The sequence below is a fragment of the Castanea sativa genome, chromosome 3 (genome assembly GCF_040712315.1).
Source record: "Castanea sativa cultivar Marrone di Chiusa Pesio chromosome 3, ASM4071231v1".
NCBI lineage: Eukaryota > Viridiplantae > Streptophyta > Magnoliopsida > Fagales > Fagaceae > Castanea > Castanea sativa.
Window position 1 is genome coordinate 50950970 of NC_134015.1, and position 18995 is coordinate 50969964.

An 18995-nucleotide genomic window follows, 5' to 3' on the forward strand; every position below is an offset into this window, starting at 1 on the left:
AAAAAATTCACGTGGAAGCTTTTAAGATTCGAGTTTTAAAAACTCGAGTTTTACCATTTTAATTCTTCTACTGTTCTTCGTCTCTGGGTTTCTTCATCTGCTGGGTTTCTTCTCCTTCTTCTTTGCGTTTTATTTTTTCCTTTTACGTTCTTCGACGGTAGATCTGAAGACCAGATTGTTGCCTCTTCAAATCGTCTTTTCGTTCTTCCTCTTCACTTCAGATAAGATCGTGCCTCTTCAAATCATCTCTTCGTTCTTCCTCTTCAGATCAGATCGTGCCCCTTCAAATTCAAATCATCTTTGTTCTTCTTCACATATGATGTTGTTCTTCAAGTAGTTTTGCTTTTTGGAAGTCAACTTTCTAAGACTCGAAATCTATGTGGTATTATACTGCCAACTCACCAAGTGGGAATCGAGTCTTTAACTCTCGAGTTTTAGATTGAAATCGAGTCGATGATACTCGAAATGCTAGTTTGCAACATTCTTTCAAACCCATCATAACTTACGATATGCTTCCTCTTTGCATTGTTGCTTTGAAAATATCTCCATGGAAAACCAGTTTTAATAATGAATTAAAGATTCCTTACGTACCTACTTTAGGGAAAATAAGCAGCACATGGATTAATGGAGTATATTACCAAAAAGAAATCCTTGGCGTGCAATATTGGCAGAAACCATGCTTTCTAACCATACAAGTAAGAGATCAGGTTCGAACTTCGAAGTCCTTTTAACTTTTCGGAGCATATATAAAGCACGCTGCGTCAAAAAGTCAAGAACACTATACATGCAGTGAATTAACTATGGAGGATCACAACAACGAAGACGACGCCATCTCCAGTTCCGAAGTCTCCAGGCTCCGATGGCACGTGTTCTTAAGCTTCAGAGGCGAAGACACACGCTACCCCTTCATAAACAACCTCTACACCTCGCTCCACAACAAGGGCATCCGAGCTTTTCGCGACGACGATGGGTTACGCCGCGGGGACGAGATCGCGCAGACTCTACTCGACGCGATCGAGGAGTCTGCCGCTTCCATCGTCATCATCTCCCCAAACTACGCATCGTCGAGGTGGTGCCTCGAGGAGCTTTCCAAGATATGCGAGTGTAAGAGGCTCATACTCCCTGTGTTCTACCGAGTTGACCCCTCGGATGTTCGAAAACAAAGAGGACCCTTCTTCGGAAAACATTTTAGGGAGCATGAGGAGAAGGTAATTGAGAAGGAAAAGGTAATGAAGTGGAGGAAAGCCATGGAAACAGCTGGTGGAAAAGCTGGTTTTGTTTTCCAAGACAAAGACAGAGACAGGTATGTGTGTGTTAATATGTATGTATATTCTTCACAATTATGTGCTTTTTTATTTTTTATTTTGTGATTTGTGTTCTTTTGAAGACATATTCTCTAATGAACCTTTGATAAAAACCCTAGTGTGGTTATAATTATCATGATTTTTTTTTAACAGTGGAAACAACTAATAATACCAAAACCTATTTAATCCTTTATGTTTTAATTATTACACATGGTTCTTCTTTTTTCTTTTTTTGAGATTGTTGATTGATTTGGAGACATTGTGTTAGGGCTTAATTGTATTATTGAGTTGAAGATTAGCTTCGAATTGTTTAGTGAAATGTGGCAGTTGGGTTTAAGATAATGGTTTTACGGAGTCTTTGAGATATGGTAATTAATAGGCAGCTTTTGCGGCTTTTATGTCTGTGCACCCTGTGATTCTTTAATCCATCTTTTATTATTTCTTTATTCAAATTAGCGGACTTTTTAGGCAACTGCTGAAATATTAATATTGGATGGTACTTTTTTAAAAATCTCATTTTATTTTAATAAGTAATTGTCATATCACCTACTAACTAAATAAAAATTGAAAATTAATTTATTATTACTTGCTATTGTGTATTTAAAACAAAAAGATACCTCCAGTTAAAAAAGTACTGAAAGTAAACTAAATTCATTAATATCTACACCTTCTCCTTTACTGTTTGTTTTTTAAAATAATAATTATAGTTTGGGGGGTAGGGGGAGTGGTTTGAACCTTGGATCTAGGGGTGCCAATTAGCTAAAACCGACTTAATCCAACTCAACCTGCCAATTTTGGTTGGTTTTTAGGAGTTGGTTAGTGGGTTAGATTGTCAAAATCTTTTTTATTGTGCATTGGGTTGGGTGTGGATTAGTAGATTCACAAATTTTTCCAACCCAACTATATTTAATATATATATATATATATTTAAAAATATATATTATATGATTTTTTTTTTTTTTTACTTACTCTTTTATTTATCAATTGAGTTGGGATAAAACTATATAATCACTACAACAAAATGTATTTTTAGTGAGGAAAAAATTCGTCACTAAGAGTCCAGTTTTTCGTCACTAAGAACCTTTAGCGACGAAATCGGACTTTTAGTGACGAAACTCATTTCGTCACTGAAACCCCGTCGCTAAAAGTCCTAGCGACGAAAATTTTCGTCACTAAAAGTCCGATTTGTTTTAAAAAGAAAAAACTTTTAGCGACGAAAGTATTTCGTCACTAAATGTTTTCCTCACTAAAAATACTATTCAATGACGAAAATATCTCGTCACTAAAAACACTTCAGTTTATTAAATCATATTTAGTGACAAACAATTTTGTCACTGAAACTATTTTCGGGTACATGTAGCGACGAAAAAATTCGTCACTAAAACTATTTTTAAGAAAATCCATGCACATATAGTGACGAAAATTTTCGTCACTAAAACCATTTCTTACAAAATTTTGCTACATTTAGCGACGAAATATTTCGTCACTAAAACAATTTTTTGTTGCAATATTTGTGACGAAAAAATTCGTTGCTAAAACTTATTTTTAGTTTTTATTTTTTTCATAGCTTTGATATTAACCTGTAACCTGTCATTACATTATTAAAACCTCAAATTTGAACAACACATTTATAAAAAAAGATCTATACATTCCACAAGTAAAAAATAAAAGAAGCATCCAATTCAAACTCCTTCCATACAATAAAAGTTTGCAATACATACAATAACTCAAGATGTTTTATAACAATACAAAAAGTGTAGCATAATATAATTAGAACTAATGAAAGATGTCCTCATATGTTTTCAAGTAATGCCAAAAGTAAATCTCCTAAAAGCCACCAATAAAAAATCTGCACAAATATAAAAACAATACTACATTAAAATCATAAAGTAAAAACATTAACTGTGTTATAAGAAACATTTCTAACAATGCATTAAGAGTAGCCACACCAATGAATTAAAATCACAACTCCTAATTTATAAGTTATAGAAAGCAAATATAGACTTTCAAATGTAATATAAAGTACTAATCAATTAGTATTTTAACTTGAAGATGAACCACCCTCATAGGTAAGAGCAGCATCATAACCCTTGCTCCTCAAAAAGTTAAGAATATTCTATTGGACCTCTTCTTGCTTAGCTCGTGCCTCTTGCTGCTTAGCTCGTGCCTCTCGCTCCCTAGCTCGCTCCATAACTCGCTCCTCTTGGTCCCTAGCTCTTGCCTCTGTGAGCTCAATTATCTCATTTTCTAGCCGTTGGATATACTCCACCGAGGAACTAGATGAAGCAGTGGTTACTAGAGAAGAAGAAGGTCTCATGCCAAATCCTTTTACAATACCGGACTTCTTCTTAAAAACCAAGTTTGAGATCTCCTCTTGTGTAAGGGGAATTGCATTAGAATCTTGACAATGATCCTTTTGCACTTTGAGAATAGTTTCCTATCATTTGAAAGAGAGAAAGAACAAACAATCACAACATTAATACTACATATGTTATAGCTTTACAAACATGATAGAAATGGAATGATAGGGATGGAATGCTACACATACATATGTCACTTCATCCTCATGGTATATCCACATATTTGTATTTGGATTGAAATGAACATCTTTGAAGATTTTTGCCAATTCAGGAACTTGACTGCCATTATTATTTGTCTGATTAATTAACATTCGAGAGTTAGATAGATATAGCTAATTAATCACAACATGTAATATATTGAGGTTTAAGAAAATGAAAAAAGCATTCACCTCCTCATCAACCCTAACAGCAAGTGCCTTTGTCCCACATCTATGTTTGCCTGAAGTTTTCTTCCTATTTTCATAGTTCTTTCTTGATTTTTCCTACTACAGAACATTCAAGATACTTATTAAATCATGAATAAAACAGTATACATTTACTTCATCTAAGTATTAAGTTAATCATTTGACAACATAATATAGTAAACATTGGATAATAAAAATATACGCATAAATAATTTACCAGTCAATCCTTATTAGTCCATTTCCTATCAATGAGTCCAGTCCATTGCTCAAGTGTGACATTCTTTGGTGGGTGGCTTCTTGCATAGTCAGCACCATGAGATTCTACAAGCTTTTTATAAGTTTGATGCAACTTGTTGGAGTTGCAACTCAATAATCTTCCACATTTTGTATTTAATGTTTTTGTTACCAAGTTGGAATTTCCGTGTAGCTCAAACTAATCCTGTAAAATGAAGTGTATATGTATTATAAAAATATTATTATATAAATTTAATATGCTTAATGAAAACAAAGACAAGTTAGACGTTATCAATATAAATTTACCGCTATATTTTGAAGCACCACATCTCTAGTAGCAACATCAACACTTTTCTAATGTTGTGCTTAAGCTTCTTATTTTTCCAGTATGGAAGCTTGTACAAAATACTTATTTTTCCAGTATGGAACTTTTAGTGACGAACAAAGTCGTCGCTGTAGATCCATTTTGGTTTCGCGCCGGACCTTTTGATTCGCGCCAATAATTCAACATCTCTATAGCGACAAAATCAATATTTCGTCGCTAAAGGTCACCCATTTCTTTTATAAATAGCGACGAAATATAAATTTCGTCACTATATGGTACTTTTTTGCGACAAAAAAATTTTTCTCACTAAAATTCGTCACTGTAGTTACATTTTGTTGTAGTGAATGGCCTACTAACTATAGAATAATAAAACTTGTTCATGTTTATTTTGTTTCTCAACCGAGTTGAGATAGAACTATTTGATATCTTACAAATTAAGTGAAATTTCATTCATTTTGATTATTTGTGTTGGTTTGATGCGCTATTAAGTATTAATATAAATCTGTTGTTATTTGTATTGGTTTAAACTTTGAGGTATTAATAAAATAGTTTGTGTTGGATTGGTACTATACTTAGGTTTATTAGGTTATATATTTGTTCTTATTTGTGTTGGTGTTGTACTAATGCTTAATTAAAAATTAAACAAAAAAAAAAAAAAAACTATCCAACCCAATCCTAGTGGATTAGATTCTTTTCAACCCGAACACGATGGGGTCAAATTGAAAAAACCTCTCAACCCGACCCATATACACCACTACCTAGATCTATTGGAAATACATTAAGTACTAGTTGAGTACCAAGCTCTTGGTTATTGTGAGTTTTTTTTTTATTAATGTAATAACAACCAAGCCTTAGTCCTAAATTTTTGGAATTAATTATAGATGCTCAACAAACTAGTTAAGGTTGGTCACATGTATTTTTTTTTTTTTGTCATTCCATCTAATTAGAAGTAATTCCCTAGGTTACTTCCCTAATTGACATGTCATTTTTTATTATATCTATTAATTTTTGGTCATCCTCTACCTTTTTCATTACTTTAACTTGAATAGATTCACTCTTTCTCATTTATGCATTAATCTCTTTCCTCTGAATAGTAACTAAATCATCCCAAGCTTCTTCAGAGAGGATCTAGTCACAAGTTTTAGTTCTTTCCTAAGCAAGGGCGACTCCACATGTTTCTCACGTGTTCAACTTGAAAAAAGAAAATGTATATATATATATATATATATTAGTAATTTAACTTAAATATTTTTGCACACATTGGCTTAAATTTTCCAAAACCAAACAAAAATATAAATCAGCTCATCCAAAAACGAAACAACAAAATACATATCACAAATCTCTCTCTCTCTCTCATTATCTGTTGTTTCTTATTTTATTTGAGATTGTTGATTGAACTGGAGAAGGGTTTAATTGTGTTGAGTTGAAGATTGAGTAACTTTGAAAGATTTAGTAACTTCGAATTGTTTAGTGGGGCAGAGGAGTGAAATGTGGCAATTGGCTTTAAGATAATAATTGTACGGAGTCTTTGAAAATTGTTAATTAACAGGCAGCTTCTTTAGTGTGATATCTCTACATGTGCACCTTGCAATTCTTTAATCCATCTTTAATTCTTTGTTTATTTAAATTAGCGGACGTTTTAGCTTTATATTTTTTTAATCATTTAAGCATCTACTGAAATATAATATCTGCATGTTCTCCTTTACTGTCTTCTTTCTTTTTCTTCCCAATTAACTCTCTCTCATCTCTTTGTCAATAGGGGCAACCCCATTTTACTAGATAAATTGTTCAATTGAATTTGAAACCTTTGTTAATCTAATTTATATGTGTTGAGTTGATCTTAAAATAAAGTAAGTCCTATGAGGTGCATTTTATTATTAACAGAAACTAGAAACTGGATCCTCTGAACTCTCAATGATATTCATTGTAGCCGTGGATATGATGTACAGGACATTATGATTTTACCCTCTATGGGGTTTAATATCTCAATATTTATATCAACTCAACTAAGATTGAATGTGATGTATGTAGGAGATCTAGTACGTGCTTCTTGCTCGCTTTTACATTTTATGTTATCTAATAGTCTTTGTCTTAATTACAGGATTCATTTAAGGTTTTATATTCACAATCCAAAACAAAGTGAAATATTTTAGGATAATGCTATACATTTCATTCTTATCTATGATTATATTTTTTATGCACATTTATATGGATTAAACTAAAAAATTGGCCAAACAAATACAAATCAACCCAAAGCCCAAACAACAATAACACAAATTAGCCCAAAAATTTTAACAAAGAACAAAATAAAATAATATCCCTTTCCAAACTTAATATTTGCTTCAAATTAGTATCTTAGTAATCAATATTCGATTATCTCTCTCACAGATTAAACAGACTGAAACTGAAATTAAAAGTGTTTTAGTAAATAATTCTTACAGGTCGTTATTCATCACAAACACCCTATGAAAAGCTTTTTCATAACCCTCGTTCTTATAATTACCTTAAACTCTTTGGTGGTCTATGCTATACCTCTACCATAGCACTTAACAGACCTAAATTTGAACCAAGGGATAGTCCTTGTATCCGTCTAGGGTATCCTTACAATATTAAAGGTACAAAGTTCTTCATTTAAAAACTAAACCCATTTCTATTTCAATGTTAACTTCTATGAACAAATATTTCCATTTTCCCCTCAATTTTCACCTTTTGAACACTCTACACAATCTCATCTTCCTCATTCTATTCCTATACCTATATCTACCTCTTCTTTTCAAGATTACTCTCCAGTTATACCGCTATCTTTAAATCCTTCATCTTCCACACCAATTACTTCGAATGTTGTACCAACATCTACTAGTCAGCCTACTGTTTTGTAACTATTCCACCTACTCAATCTATTCCTCCATCTCAATCTAATCTACCTATTTTAGATGTCCCACCTATAACACAAGCCCCACCTGCATCAAATGCTCCATCTGCACCTGCTACACCTTCTGAACCTGCTGCACCACCTGCACTTGTTGCACCTGAACCTCTTCATCCACCTCTTAGGAGGTCCACTAGAAATATTCATAAACCCTCATACCTGAATTCTTATCACTGCAATCAGGTTTCCATTGCTCCATCCCTTGCTCTCTCTCCTCCATGTCTCTTCAATTCTTTCTTATGGCAAACTTTCCCCTAGTCACAAGAGTTTTTGCAATATGATTTCCTCTTATGTGGAACCTAAGTCTTATACTCAAGCTGTTAAAGATTCTAAGTGGAGAGAAGCAATGGCCGTTGAAATTGCAGTTTTAGGGGCCAACAATATATGGTCTCTCACACCTCTTCCTTCTCATAAAAAACCTATTAGTTGCAAGTGGGTTTATGTTAAGGACATATTTTATGTAGTTGGCTAATTCTTTGACAAAACGCACTTTACTTGTAATTGGGTAGATCTAGGATGTATTTAATACTTCAAAGAACATATTTTTCAAGTCTAGTATTAAAGCCATGAAGATTGGATCAAGAAACAAGTGAAGAGAAGGTGTTCACTAAAACTGGACAGATAGCTCAACACCTGCAAACACCTGCGGACAGCTGCTCGACAGATAGCTATCTATCGAAGTTTAATGAGGCTTGACACCTGCTATCTATCGAGGTTACGGAAATCAGAATTTTTAGATCTGATTTTCGGCCCATGCTTTTGTATTTGTGTAGAGTTTCTTTTCTCACAGCCCTAAACATATATAAGGTTTTTTTATGAGGCCATCACATAAGAGAATACAAGGAGAACATATGCAAAAGGTGACCGGAGCCTTATTCCCTCTGAAAGAAACTACTGTATCTTTGTGCCTTAGGGTTTTGTAACAAAGTGCTTCTTGATCTTCATTGTTGATGAAGTGAAGAATTTTTCAGCCAACATTCTTCTTCCTCAAGTTGATGAGTGAGCCACGTACTGGGATTCGTGCAAAGGAGTTAGTCACGTACTGGGATCCGTGCATCAAAGGGTGGCATTCATATATTGAAGAGTTCAGAGGTTCTGAAGCAGTAGAAGGTTTCTGCTGTGAGTTCATCTACTGGGATTGTAGAGTCTAGGGACAAAGGTTTTGTACTAGATCTGAAACTTCTCTTTACTATAGTGAATTGATTTTCGGAAAGGTTTTCCCTCAGGTTTTTTACTATGAAACTGATTAGTTTCATTGGTTTTCCTGAGTCATCATATCTTGTCTTATTTATTTTTCCACTGCACTTAATTTTGACATGATATTGATATTTGTTTTAACAAGTTTTATGCATAATAAATCTATTTAACAACTTGGGTTTAAAACTTGTTAATTCTATCAACTGGGGTCTAAATTTTCCAACAGTTTATAAGATTAAACACAAGTCTGATAGCTCTATTGAGAGGTTCAAGGTTCGTTTGGTTGCTAAATGATTCACTCAAAAAAAGAGTTTTGATTATATAGAGACCTTCTCACCCGTTGCAAAAATTGTGTCAATCAAATGCCTCCTAGGCTTCTAGTTATTGCTGCTGTGAAATGCATGGATCTGTGAAATGCTCACAAGTGGATCGTAATTTACGGTGTTTAGAATTGTTGTTTAGTGCATGGGCTAGTGGTGAGTTTAGTTGAGTTCTAAACGATGTGCAGTACAATTTATTATTAGTTTTTTCAAATATTTCATTATTTTTTGTCAAAAATATTGTAGGTTAATTAATTGACACCTCATAATTTTTATAATAGAGACAACCAATGTTTAAATCCCCACCCCCAACTATATACACACACACACACACACATACATACATACATATATATATATATATATATATATATATATATATAATTTGTCATATAAAAAATTGTAATATTTAGTTATTTTATAGACAAAATAGAAAAACACTTAAGAGTAATGTAGTAATTTGATCATACTATATATATATATGTGTGTGTGTGTGTGTGTGTGTGTGTGTGTGTGTGTTTACAAATTTAAAATTACATGATATAGTGGCTAATAGAGATAAGCATGTTTCATGCCTACTAAAAGAAATGCAAATATCCTTTAGTTTTTTTTTTTTTTTTTTTTACATTCTTGACTGTGTTACTAAATTTATTTTTATTTTTCCTTTTTTTGGACTTGTTTCAATTGTTTTGAAAACATCTAAATTTGAGTAAAAATACCATATTTTAAATAAATTATTTCTCACATTTAAACAAATCAACTATTTCTCATATAAATCTTAGAAAAATGATATTAAAATTTCATTGTGCATAAAATAATTAATATAACAAAATAAACATATTTATTCTTTTAGTAATCTTTCTAATTTCAAAAAATAAATATTAAAATGTTAGTTCCACCCACACACACATTTAATTACAAAGTTAATTACAAAGAATTTAAAATGTTAATTTTTTATGGTTTCTTTGTCAATTGTTGTCAAAGCAACTAAACATGAAGAAGAGTGTCATATTCAAAATTTATTATTATTCCAACTAAAAATTATTCCTTATATAGTGTTTATAAAAATAATCATATTAATTCATTTAATATAAATAATTAATGCACAACTATAGGTAATTAATATATGCATTTACTCTACTGGTTAATTCAATGAACTAATACTTTGCTATAAATGTAAATTTTGTTAAAGTAAAAGTTTAAATAAAGAGAATCTCAAAAAATGCACCACATGGCACAACCTCATGATCTCCAACATGAGATTTGTGTGTGTGTGTTGTTTACTTGGTCAAAACGCCTACAACCACACCTAACTCGCAGTCAATTTCAGAACTTGGCTGTCATTTTTTTATTGGATTTCAACACTTACACATGGGACCCGCACAAGAATTTAACTAAAAAAACAGAGTTCAATAATCACTTGCTTACACCTAAGCATGTTGTAGATTTGAGTGTAGAGTTGGGTGTATCCCTAGACTTTCTCTTAGTGTTTATACACTATACACTTTATTAACCAAGGTAGTGGGCTGTGGTCTAATGCAACAACAAAAATTTGAGTTGAGTTGAATTGTTGATAGAATAATGTTATGGATATAACAAACTTTAAGTTTTAAGAAAAATCCTTCTTAACAGAGTAATGTTATGCATAGAACAATAATAATGCAACAAAAAATAATTATAGTCCAGTTAAATTTTCATCTTTATAGAATGATGTTACGTACACAACAAAAATTCCTAAGACATTTGTGCTTGTTATGAAAATTTTGAAGCTATCATGCACATGAAAAATTATATAGGAAATTGTAAAACTTTATATTTCAAGTATTTGCGAGTTTTTTTTTATGTCAATATTTATACGTTCTTTTTTATTAAATTTTGAATAATTTGAGTTTCTTGATAACCACCCTGAAAAAAATTTCTGGAGCTACCATGGTCACATTATATTTGTTTCCCATATATTCTTCATAGTTGAACATCGTGGTCATCCTTCGGAAGTGCATATAGTTTGAAGCACTTTATCATGGGCACTTGATACACTTAATCTATGTTCATCTCTACCATTTTGACTGTAGATGTTTTTTGTTATTAGTATCAGCCTTCATGTTTGTTTCCTATGGACTCATTTATGTTTATTGGCAGTAATGAGGCACAAGCAAAGTTGATTCAACTTTTAGTCAAAAGGGTGTTGGAAGAACTAGACAGTACTCCACTGGATGTGGCCCCATACACAGTTGGACTCGAGTCTCGCATTGAAGAATTGATGAGCTTGTTAGATGTTAGATCCAATGGCGTTCGAGTTTTGGGATTATATGGGGTGGGAGGGGTTGGCAAGACCACACTTGCTAAATCTCTTTACAATAAACTTGTTGGTAGCTTTGAGTACCTCGTTTTCATGAAAAATGATAGAGAAAATTCTGAAAAAGATGATGATTTAGTGTACCTTCAAAACAAACTTATCAATCATCTTTCTCCTAGTAAGCCTCCTGTGTATGAGGTTAATTCTGGTATCTCTGCAATCAAAGACGTAGTTCATGAGAAGCGAGTTCTTGTTATTATGGATGATATTCACAATGTAAGACAGCTTGAAGTGCTAATTGGGAGAAGAGATTGGTTTTCTGAAGGAAGTAGAATTATTATTACCACAAGAAACAGAGATGTTTTACCTGATCATCTTGTGAATGGATTTTACGAGGCCAGAGAGTTGGCCTTCACTGAGGCACTACAACTTTTTAGCTACCATGCGCTAAGAAGAGAGAAACCCACAGAAAGATTTATGAATCTATCCAAGCAAATGGTCTCTCTTACAGGAGGTCTACCATTGGCCCTGGAAGTATTTGGTTCTTTTTTGTTTGAAAGGTGGAGAATAGAGGAATGGAAAGATGCCCTGCAAAAGTTGAAAAGGATCCGTCCACGCAATCTTCAGGATGTGTTGAAGATAAGTTATGATGGGTTAGATGTACAAGAACAACAGATATTCCTTGACATTGCATGTTTATTCATTAAAATGGAAATTAAGAGAGAGGATATACTTGATGCATTGAAAGGTTTCGGTTTTAGAGCTGAGATATCAGTTACAGTGCTCAGAGCAAGATCACTCATTAAGGTTTTTGAGGACAATTCTTTGTGGATGCACGATCAGATTAGAGACATGGGAAGACAAATTGTTCTAGATGAAAGTCCTGTAAATCCTGGTATGCGAAGTAGACTGTGGGATCGTGATGAAATCATGACAGTCTTAAAGGCTGAGAAGGTATGACTGATAGTGAGATACCTCATCTTTTTTTTTCCTGTTCCTTTTCTGTTGCATTGCAAGTTTAAAACTTTTCCAAGAGGCAAATATAGAAAAGTATATTTCACTACATGCATCATATTGCTATGTATAATCCTCAATGGCAATTAGCAAATATAGAAAAATACTGACATATGCAGCGACTGCGTGCATCATATTGCTATTTATAATCCTCATGGGCAAAATGGAATGCTGATGTTTGTGCTCCACCTGTTGCTTCATGCACTTGTGTATCTTCAAACTTCCTTCTCACTCTCAGGGTAGAGTTCCTTCTCACTCTCAGGGTAGAGATGATAAAAAACGTTCAAGCTAATATCTTCAGTGTGTACCATATAAGAACAGGAAGGATTAGGATCTTCTAGACTTCTATTGTATTCACAAATCAGAGGACTCAGGATCTTCTAGACTTCTATTTTTTTCCACAATCAAATTCTCTAAATCCTAATATTTCATGAATTAAAGGCTAAGATATATCATATCTGTAGTTCAATTGACAGGAAACTAAACAATTTGTCGAACCTGATTAGCCCTTAAATGGCCTACCACACAAGCATATTCATATTGTTGTTTCTTCTACTTACTAAACACACACACACACACAGAGTGGCTAATTATTTCTGAGTTTGAAAATTGACAAGAAGAGATGGTTGAATCAAATTCCACCAGTTCCACATTTTACTGCCAAAAAATTATTAAAAACAAAATCTGAATGTGACAGTTTGGTCCCATTCCTTAGATGTTCCAAGTTACCAAAGGATAGATAATATTTTATGTCCATTGTAATCGTACAGTTTTAACTTGATAACTGTTTGTTTATTGTCTCTGTTTCACTTGGCTACATTCCAATTTTTTAACTATTTTCTACATATTGGCAATAGGGAACAAGATGTATAGAAGGAATTGTCCTAGACTTTGAAGGGAGGCCCTTTGTTCAGGATCCAAGTGGTGAGAGAATTTCTAGGGAAAACCTTCAAAGAATGCCCAATTTAACCTCTGCATTAACATATGCGAAAGAATGGTGCAAGAAATTTCTTCAGGATAATGCAGAGAATGAGAGAGAGGTAATACTTCGCACCAAGCCCTTTGAATCAATGGTTAATCTAAGACTTCTTCAAATCAACCATGTGAGATTGGAAGGGAAGTATAAATATCTTCCAGCTGGACTGAAGTGGCTACAATGGAAAGAATGTCCTCTGAAAACTCTTCCTTCTGATTTTTGTCCTCGGGAACTCGCAGTCCTTGATCTCTCAAGAAGCGGAATTGATAAAGTATGGAGTTCGTATACTAGCAAGGTACGGTCCTCAATTTGGATGAGACTGTAATAATGAGATTTTAATGAACTTGGTTGATGTGTTTTTGTGTGTTTTGCTTGTTCTTCCCAACCCCACCCCCCCCCCCCCCCTTTTTTTATAGCAGTTCTTCATGATTCTCTTTTAACAGTAAAATGTCTTATTTTTCAGGTGGCTGAGAACTTGATGGTTATGAATCTCAGTCGTTGCTATAATCTAGCTGCTATTCCTGATTTATCTGGGAATCATGCCCTGGAAAAACTTATTCTTGTGGGTTGCAAGAAACTGACTAAGATTCATGAATCACTTGGGAACATGAGTAAATTACTTCATTTGAACCTGAGAGAATGTTCTAACCTGGTCGAATTTCCAACTAATATCTCTGGGCTGAAAAATCTTGAAATCCTTATTCTCTCTGACTGCTCAAACTTGAAAGAGTTACCGATGGACATAGGAAGCATGAAATCTCTGAAAGAACTTCTTGTTGATAAAACTGCAATAGCAATGCTACCAGAGTCCATTTTTCGCCTTACAAAACTTGAAAAGATTGATCTAAATCATTGCCAATTCTTAAGAACACTACCCAACTGCATTGGAAAGTTGTCTTCCCTGAAAGAACTCTCTCTTAATGATTCTGCTATAGAAGAAATACCTGATTCAGTTGGATCTTTGTCAAACCTTGAGATATTAAGTTTAATGTGGTGTGGATCACTCACTGCCATTCCTGATTCTGTTAGCAGTCTCATATCATTGACAAAACTTCTAATTAATGGTAGTGCAATCAAAGAACTGCCTATTTCTATTGGTTCACTGTCATATTTGAAGGAGTTATCTGTTGGAAACTGTAAGGATCTAAGCAAATTGCCCAATTCAATTGAAGGACTAGCTTCTATGGTTGAGCTTCAGTTAGATGGGACACCAATCACATATCTGCCAGATCAGGTAGGGGCCTTGAAAATGCTAAGGAAACTTGAGATGAGGAATTGTAAAAAACTTAGATTTTTACCAGAATTAATTGGAAGCATGTTGGCTCTTACTACTTTGAACCTTTTCGGTGCCAATATTTCTGAATTGCCGGAATCCATAGGGATGCTGGAAAATCTTATTTTATTAAGATTGAATAAGTGTACACAGCTCTGTAAGCTTCCTTCTTCAATAGGAAATTTGAAGTCCTTGCGCCATTTGTGGATGGAAGAAACTGTTGTAACAGAAATACCTGAAAGCTTTGGGATGCTCTCAAGTTTAATGATACTAGAAATGGCTAAGAAGCCTTATATTGAGTTATCTGGAAACAGCGTGCCTAATTCTATTGAATTTCCTACTTCTTTCTCCAATCTATGCTCGCTAGTAGAATTGAATGCTCGTGCTTGGAAACTATGTGGGAAGATTCCTGATGATTTTGAAAAGTTATCATCATTGGAGAGTTTAAATTTAGGCTACAATAATTTTTTCAGCCTTCCGTCCAGCTTGACGGGCCTTTTCAATCTTAAAAAGCTTTTATTGCCCTACTGCAAAGAGCTCAAGTCTCTCCCTCCACTTCCCTCAAACTTGGAGGAGGTGAATGTTGCAAACTGTTCTACATTGGAAAGTGTGTCTGATCTTTCCAACTTGGAAAGATTACAGGAGCTAAACCTTGCAAACTGTGAGAAGGTGGTGGATATTCCGGGCCTTGAATGCTTGAAGTCATTGACAAGGTTACACATGTGTGGCTGCAAAGCATGCTCTTCTATGGTTAAAAGCAGACTGTCTAAGGTTCTCTCTCTCTCTCTCTCTCTCTCTCTCTCTCTCTCTCTCTCTCTCTCTGTCTCTGTGTGGTTGACATGAACTAGGATTTACACACCCACCCAAGGGTCTTGAACGCACAACCTTACCCTAAACCTTATTCTTACAAAGAGAGGTGTTTGAGTTAGAATTCATTGTCTAAAAGTTGTGTTTTTAATGATCCTCTTATAAAATGAATTTATTAAAATACATATTATAATCCCTAATTTTTCCTATTTACAATTTGATTCTCAAAGGTTAATTTCGATCCATAATCTTGAAAATTGTGTTCAATGTGGTAGAACAATAGTTTTGATCTTTTCCTTATTTTTAAATTCTAATATAGAAAAAAGTTTAGAAAAAATCTTCTAAATAAGATATCAAGAAAAAAAATTTATTAAAAAATCACCAAAGCAATGTCGCTATAGTTGTCACTCGCCACCCACCATTGTCAACCAAAAACCATCTCTCCCTTTGCTAAAAGATAGCTACACCCATACTCCATCAAAAACGCCAAATCAATACAATATCTAAAAGTTAAGCATTTAACTATTTATTGTTGTCACACTCCTATTAAGCCACATTAGTGTTGCATTTCGATCCACTTTTGCCCTCTCAATCCATTTCGGTCCATTCCATCCATTTTGGTCCAACCGGTCCATTTATGTCCATTCGGTTCAATTTGGTCAGTTCAGTCCATATGGTCCACTTTAGTGTCCACTTCGATGATGCTTTGGGATGAGAGGTTTATGTAAAAACAAGAGCTACTTCTTTTACAATTATTTCACCTTCTCGGCATAATGTTGGTAGGTTATTGATAAAATTACATTTTTTATGTTATTAAAGTCTTGTATTTTTTTTCTACTATAAATAATAGATTTTCTTATATCTGCTTCCTCTTTAAGCCATTCAATACATATAAAGGATGAATGGTTTTTAAGGAGCACTAGAAACAAACTTTAATTACATTACATCATTTACAAAATATCTTGTCTTATATAATAACTGAATATAAAGTGCATTATGTTTCCTTATAAAAAATACTTACTAAATTTAAAACACTTTCAAATAACAAATATATTCTATGAATATACTTTGTTATAAAATTATATCATCATCTTAAGAATAGTTTAAAACTAACACTTATAAATTTCATCTACTTTTTTTATTTTTCACTTAACAAAAAACAAATTATCAAACATTTCTGTACATCATGCGAGTCTATGACTAGTAACTAGATAAAAGCAGCCATCAACAAAATAATACTCACCAAAGCCGCTGCAACTGTTGTCATAACCTATCCATTGTTATAGATATCAAAGGTCCAATTCTAGTTCGGTCCTAATTCTATTATATATTCTAGACCGGGTTCAAAGTATTAGGACTTACTTATAATGCAAGCAAAATAATCCTAATCCTATTTGCAGTGTAATGTAACAGTGACTAAATTCCACTCCCCCTGAAAAAAATGAAAGTCTTATTTCTAGGGAAAATATCTACTTGCAGGTTTGTTTGAGGAACATACGCACTCTTAGCATGCCTGGAAGCAGAATCCCAGATTGGTTTCAAGAGGGGGTTAGATTTTCAGAACACAAAAACCGTGAGATCAAAGGTGTGATAATATGTGTTGTTGTCTCTCTCAACCTCGAAATACCGGATGACTTAAGAGATCAACTCCCTATAATAGCAGGTATAAAAGCGAATCTTGTCAAAATGAATAAACCTTTATTCACTACAATGCTGGAATTAAAGGGAGTTCCAAAGACGCATGAGGATCATCTGTACTTATGTCGGTTTCCAGATTGTCATCCGATAGTTTCTAAGTTGAAAGATGGTTATGAGATCAATGTTATAGAGCATGACCCACCAATGATTAAAGGGCTTAAGTTGAAAAGGTCTGGGATTTATTTGGTTTTTGAAGGTGATGATGATTATGAAGGAGATGAAGAATCATTAGACGAAAGCCAACTATCTATTTCAGAAAAGCTATCAAAGTTTTTCAGCTGTCTGGAAGAGGAAGATCACACCTCTCAATCTTATTGTGAAGTCGAAAGCCAAGTGCAAGAGATCGAGGAAGAAGAACAAAGCGAAAGATCTGAGCCTGTTTGGTGGGACTTTCTGCGGCCTTTGCAAAGATGCATTTGCCTATAAAAAAGAGAAGCTACCTGCAATCCAATTTGAAAGCAACTTAAAAGAGTTTTTAGGCAACTTTTGATGAAGCTGGTAGCTACTTCATACTCTTTATTTTTTTTATATCTTACCTCACTGTTTTTTTCCCTATATTGTTCTTTCTATTTCAAACCTTGACTTCTTTTTAGATCATCCAAAAGCTTAAAGCCTTGGCTTGACTCATCCGCTACTAGTGCTACAAGGCCAACATTACCTTTCAGGTAAATGCAGCTTGGATTCAAGCATTTTGACCTCCGAGCACGCATACTTTTGCTTGTGAATTTTAGGCAAGAGACTGGGTGTCCTCCACACAGTTGATAATTCCAGTCATTTACACAGCAATGATTTGAATGGCAATGTTATACACTCTACTTTCCCAGTCAAGATGGGGTTTGAGATCAACTTTAACTACCAAAGAATTTGTGAAAAGGCTACCGTTTAATCTCTTTGTCTGTGTGTAAAATAGAACAAAAACAATGTTCAATGTTCAAGGTGTAAAGGAAAGTTGAAGTGATTGGTAACAGCCTTATCTTATAGTAGTATGAATTGTTGCATTGAAGATCCAGGTTAGGCATGGAATAGAAGAATAGGCAAAAAGATAATTAGCAACATGATATGCAGTGGTAAACCATTTTGGCCACAGAGCATTCAGTAGCAATAATGTGGTTTTAAAAAGCTCCCAATGGTAACAAACTAAAGCTTTTTAGCAAACACAAATCTAATGTACATTCAAGTCTTGTATCCAGCAAATATAACCCCCATTTGATGAGAGTCTTGCTGTATATGCCGGATGTGGTAGATATTTCCACCTTCTTTGAAGGCCTATTATCTGTACCAAATATGGGGGCATTCCATGGGGTATGTATGTGTGACACACAGGATTATATTGCTAGATCTACCCTGTTTGGTCCCTCCAAGAGCACATATTTTGTTTTGAGTTTCATTTTTTGCATTTATTTTCTGAATTTGAGAATCAAAAACACTAGGTACCCTATTTTGCACTTGATTCTTACATATGAAAAAACCTACATTTTTCATTGATATGCTCACAATCTTTTCCTGCAAATTTCAGTTATTTTAGGAAAATACCACTAAACTCATTTTGCTAAAAATGTAAATGCCAAAAAAAAAATTTCATATTTTTTTCTTTCTCACATTTTTTGGGTATTGGAAACGAAAATGAGAACAAAAAAAAAAACTCAAGCAAGATCTTCACTGGTGAGTCCTACAAAAAAAAAAAAAGGAAATAAAAACATAATACACCTTGTTTTCAGAGAAATCAACAATGGAATGTGGTTTCTTGTTTAAAAGTATTTCTTGAAATGTTCTATATTGGCAGTAGACAAGAATGCCTCCATAACATCCTAATTGGGTGGTGAAGACATAATATGGAGTTTGGGTTAGTGGTTAATTT

At 33.8% G+C, this 18995-nt stretch overlaps 1 protein-coding gene across 2 annotated transcripts; it reads left to right on the forward strand.

Moving 5' to 3' along the window:
• The first annotated feature begins 32 nt into the window (after positions 1–32).
• Positions 33–18104, forward strand: LOC142627098 (uncharacterized). 2 transcript variants are annotated; one of them, XR_012842766.1, is made up of 6 exons: positions 33–1303; positions 11213–12323; positions 13241–13654; positions 13823–15403; positions 16919–17635; positions 17731–18104. XR_012842766.1 is itself a non-coding variant. In XM_075800897.1 (5 exons), the coding sequence occupies exons 1-5, from the start codon at positions 801–803 to the stop codon at positions 17561–17563; spliced, it is 4254 nt and encodes a 1417-aa protein (XP_075657012.1). In that variant the 5' UTR covers positions 33–800; the 3' UTR covers positions 17564–18104. The 2 variants fall into 2 exon arrangements, 1 of the variants encoding a protein (XP_075657012.1); XM_075800897.1 differs by having other exon boundaries at positions 16919–18104.
• Positions 18105–18995: the final 891 nt, after the last annotated feature.

What these genes read in the sequence shown, in the direction of transcription:
- LOC142627098 (XM_075800897.1), top strand. Translation starts at nt 801, where the DNA reads ATGGAGGATCACAACAACGAAGACGACGCCATCTCCAGTTCCGAAGTC. An exon ending in CAGTCTTAAAGGCTGAGAAG is followed by an intron (nt 12,324 to 13,240) that starts GTATGACTGATA and finishes TATTGGCAATAG; the next exon opens with GGAACAAGATGTATAGAAGG. An exon ending in GGAGTTCGTATACTAGCAAG is followed by an intron (nt 13,655 to 13,822) that starts GTACGGTCCTCA and finishes CTTATTTTTCAG; the next exon opens with GTGGCTGAGAACTTGATGGT.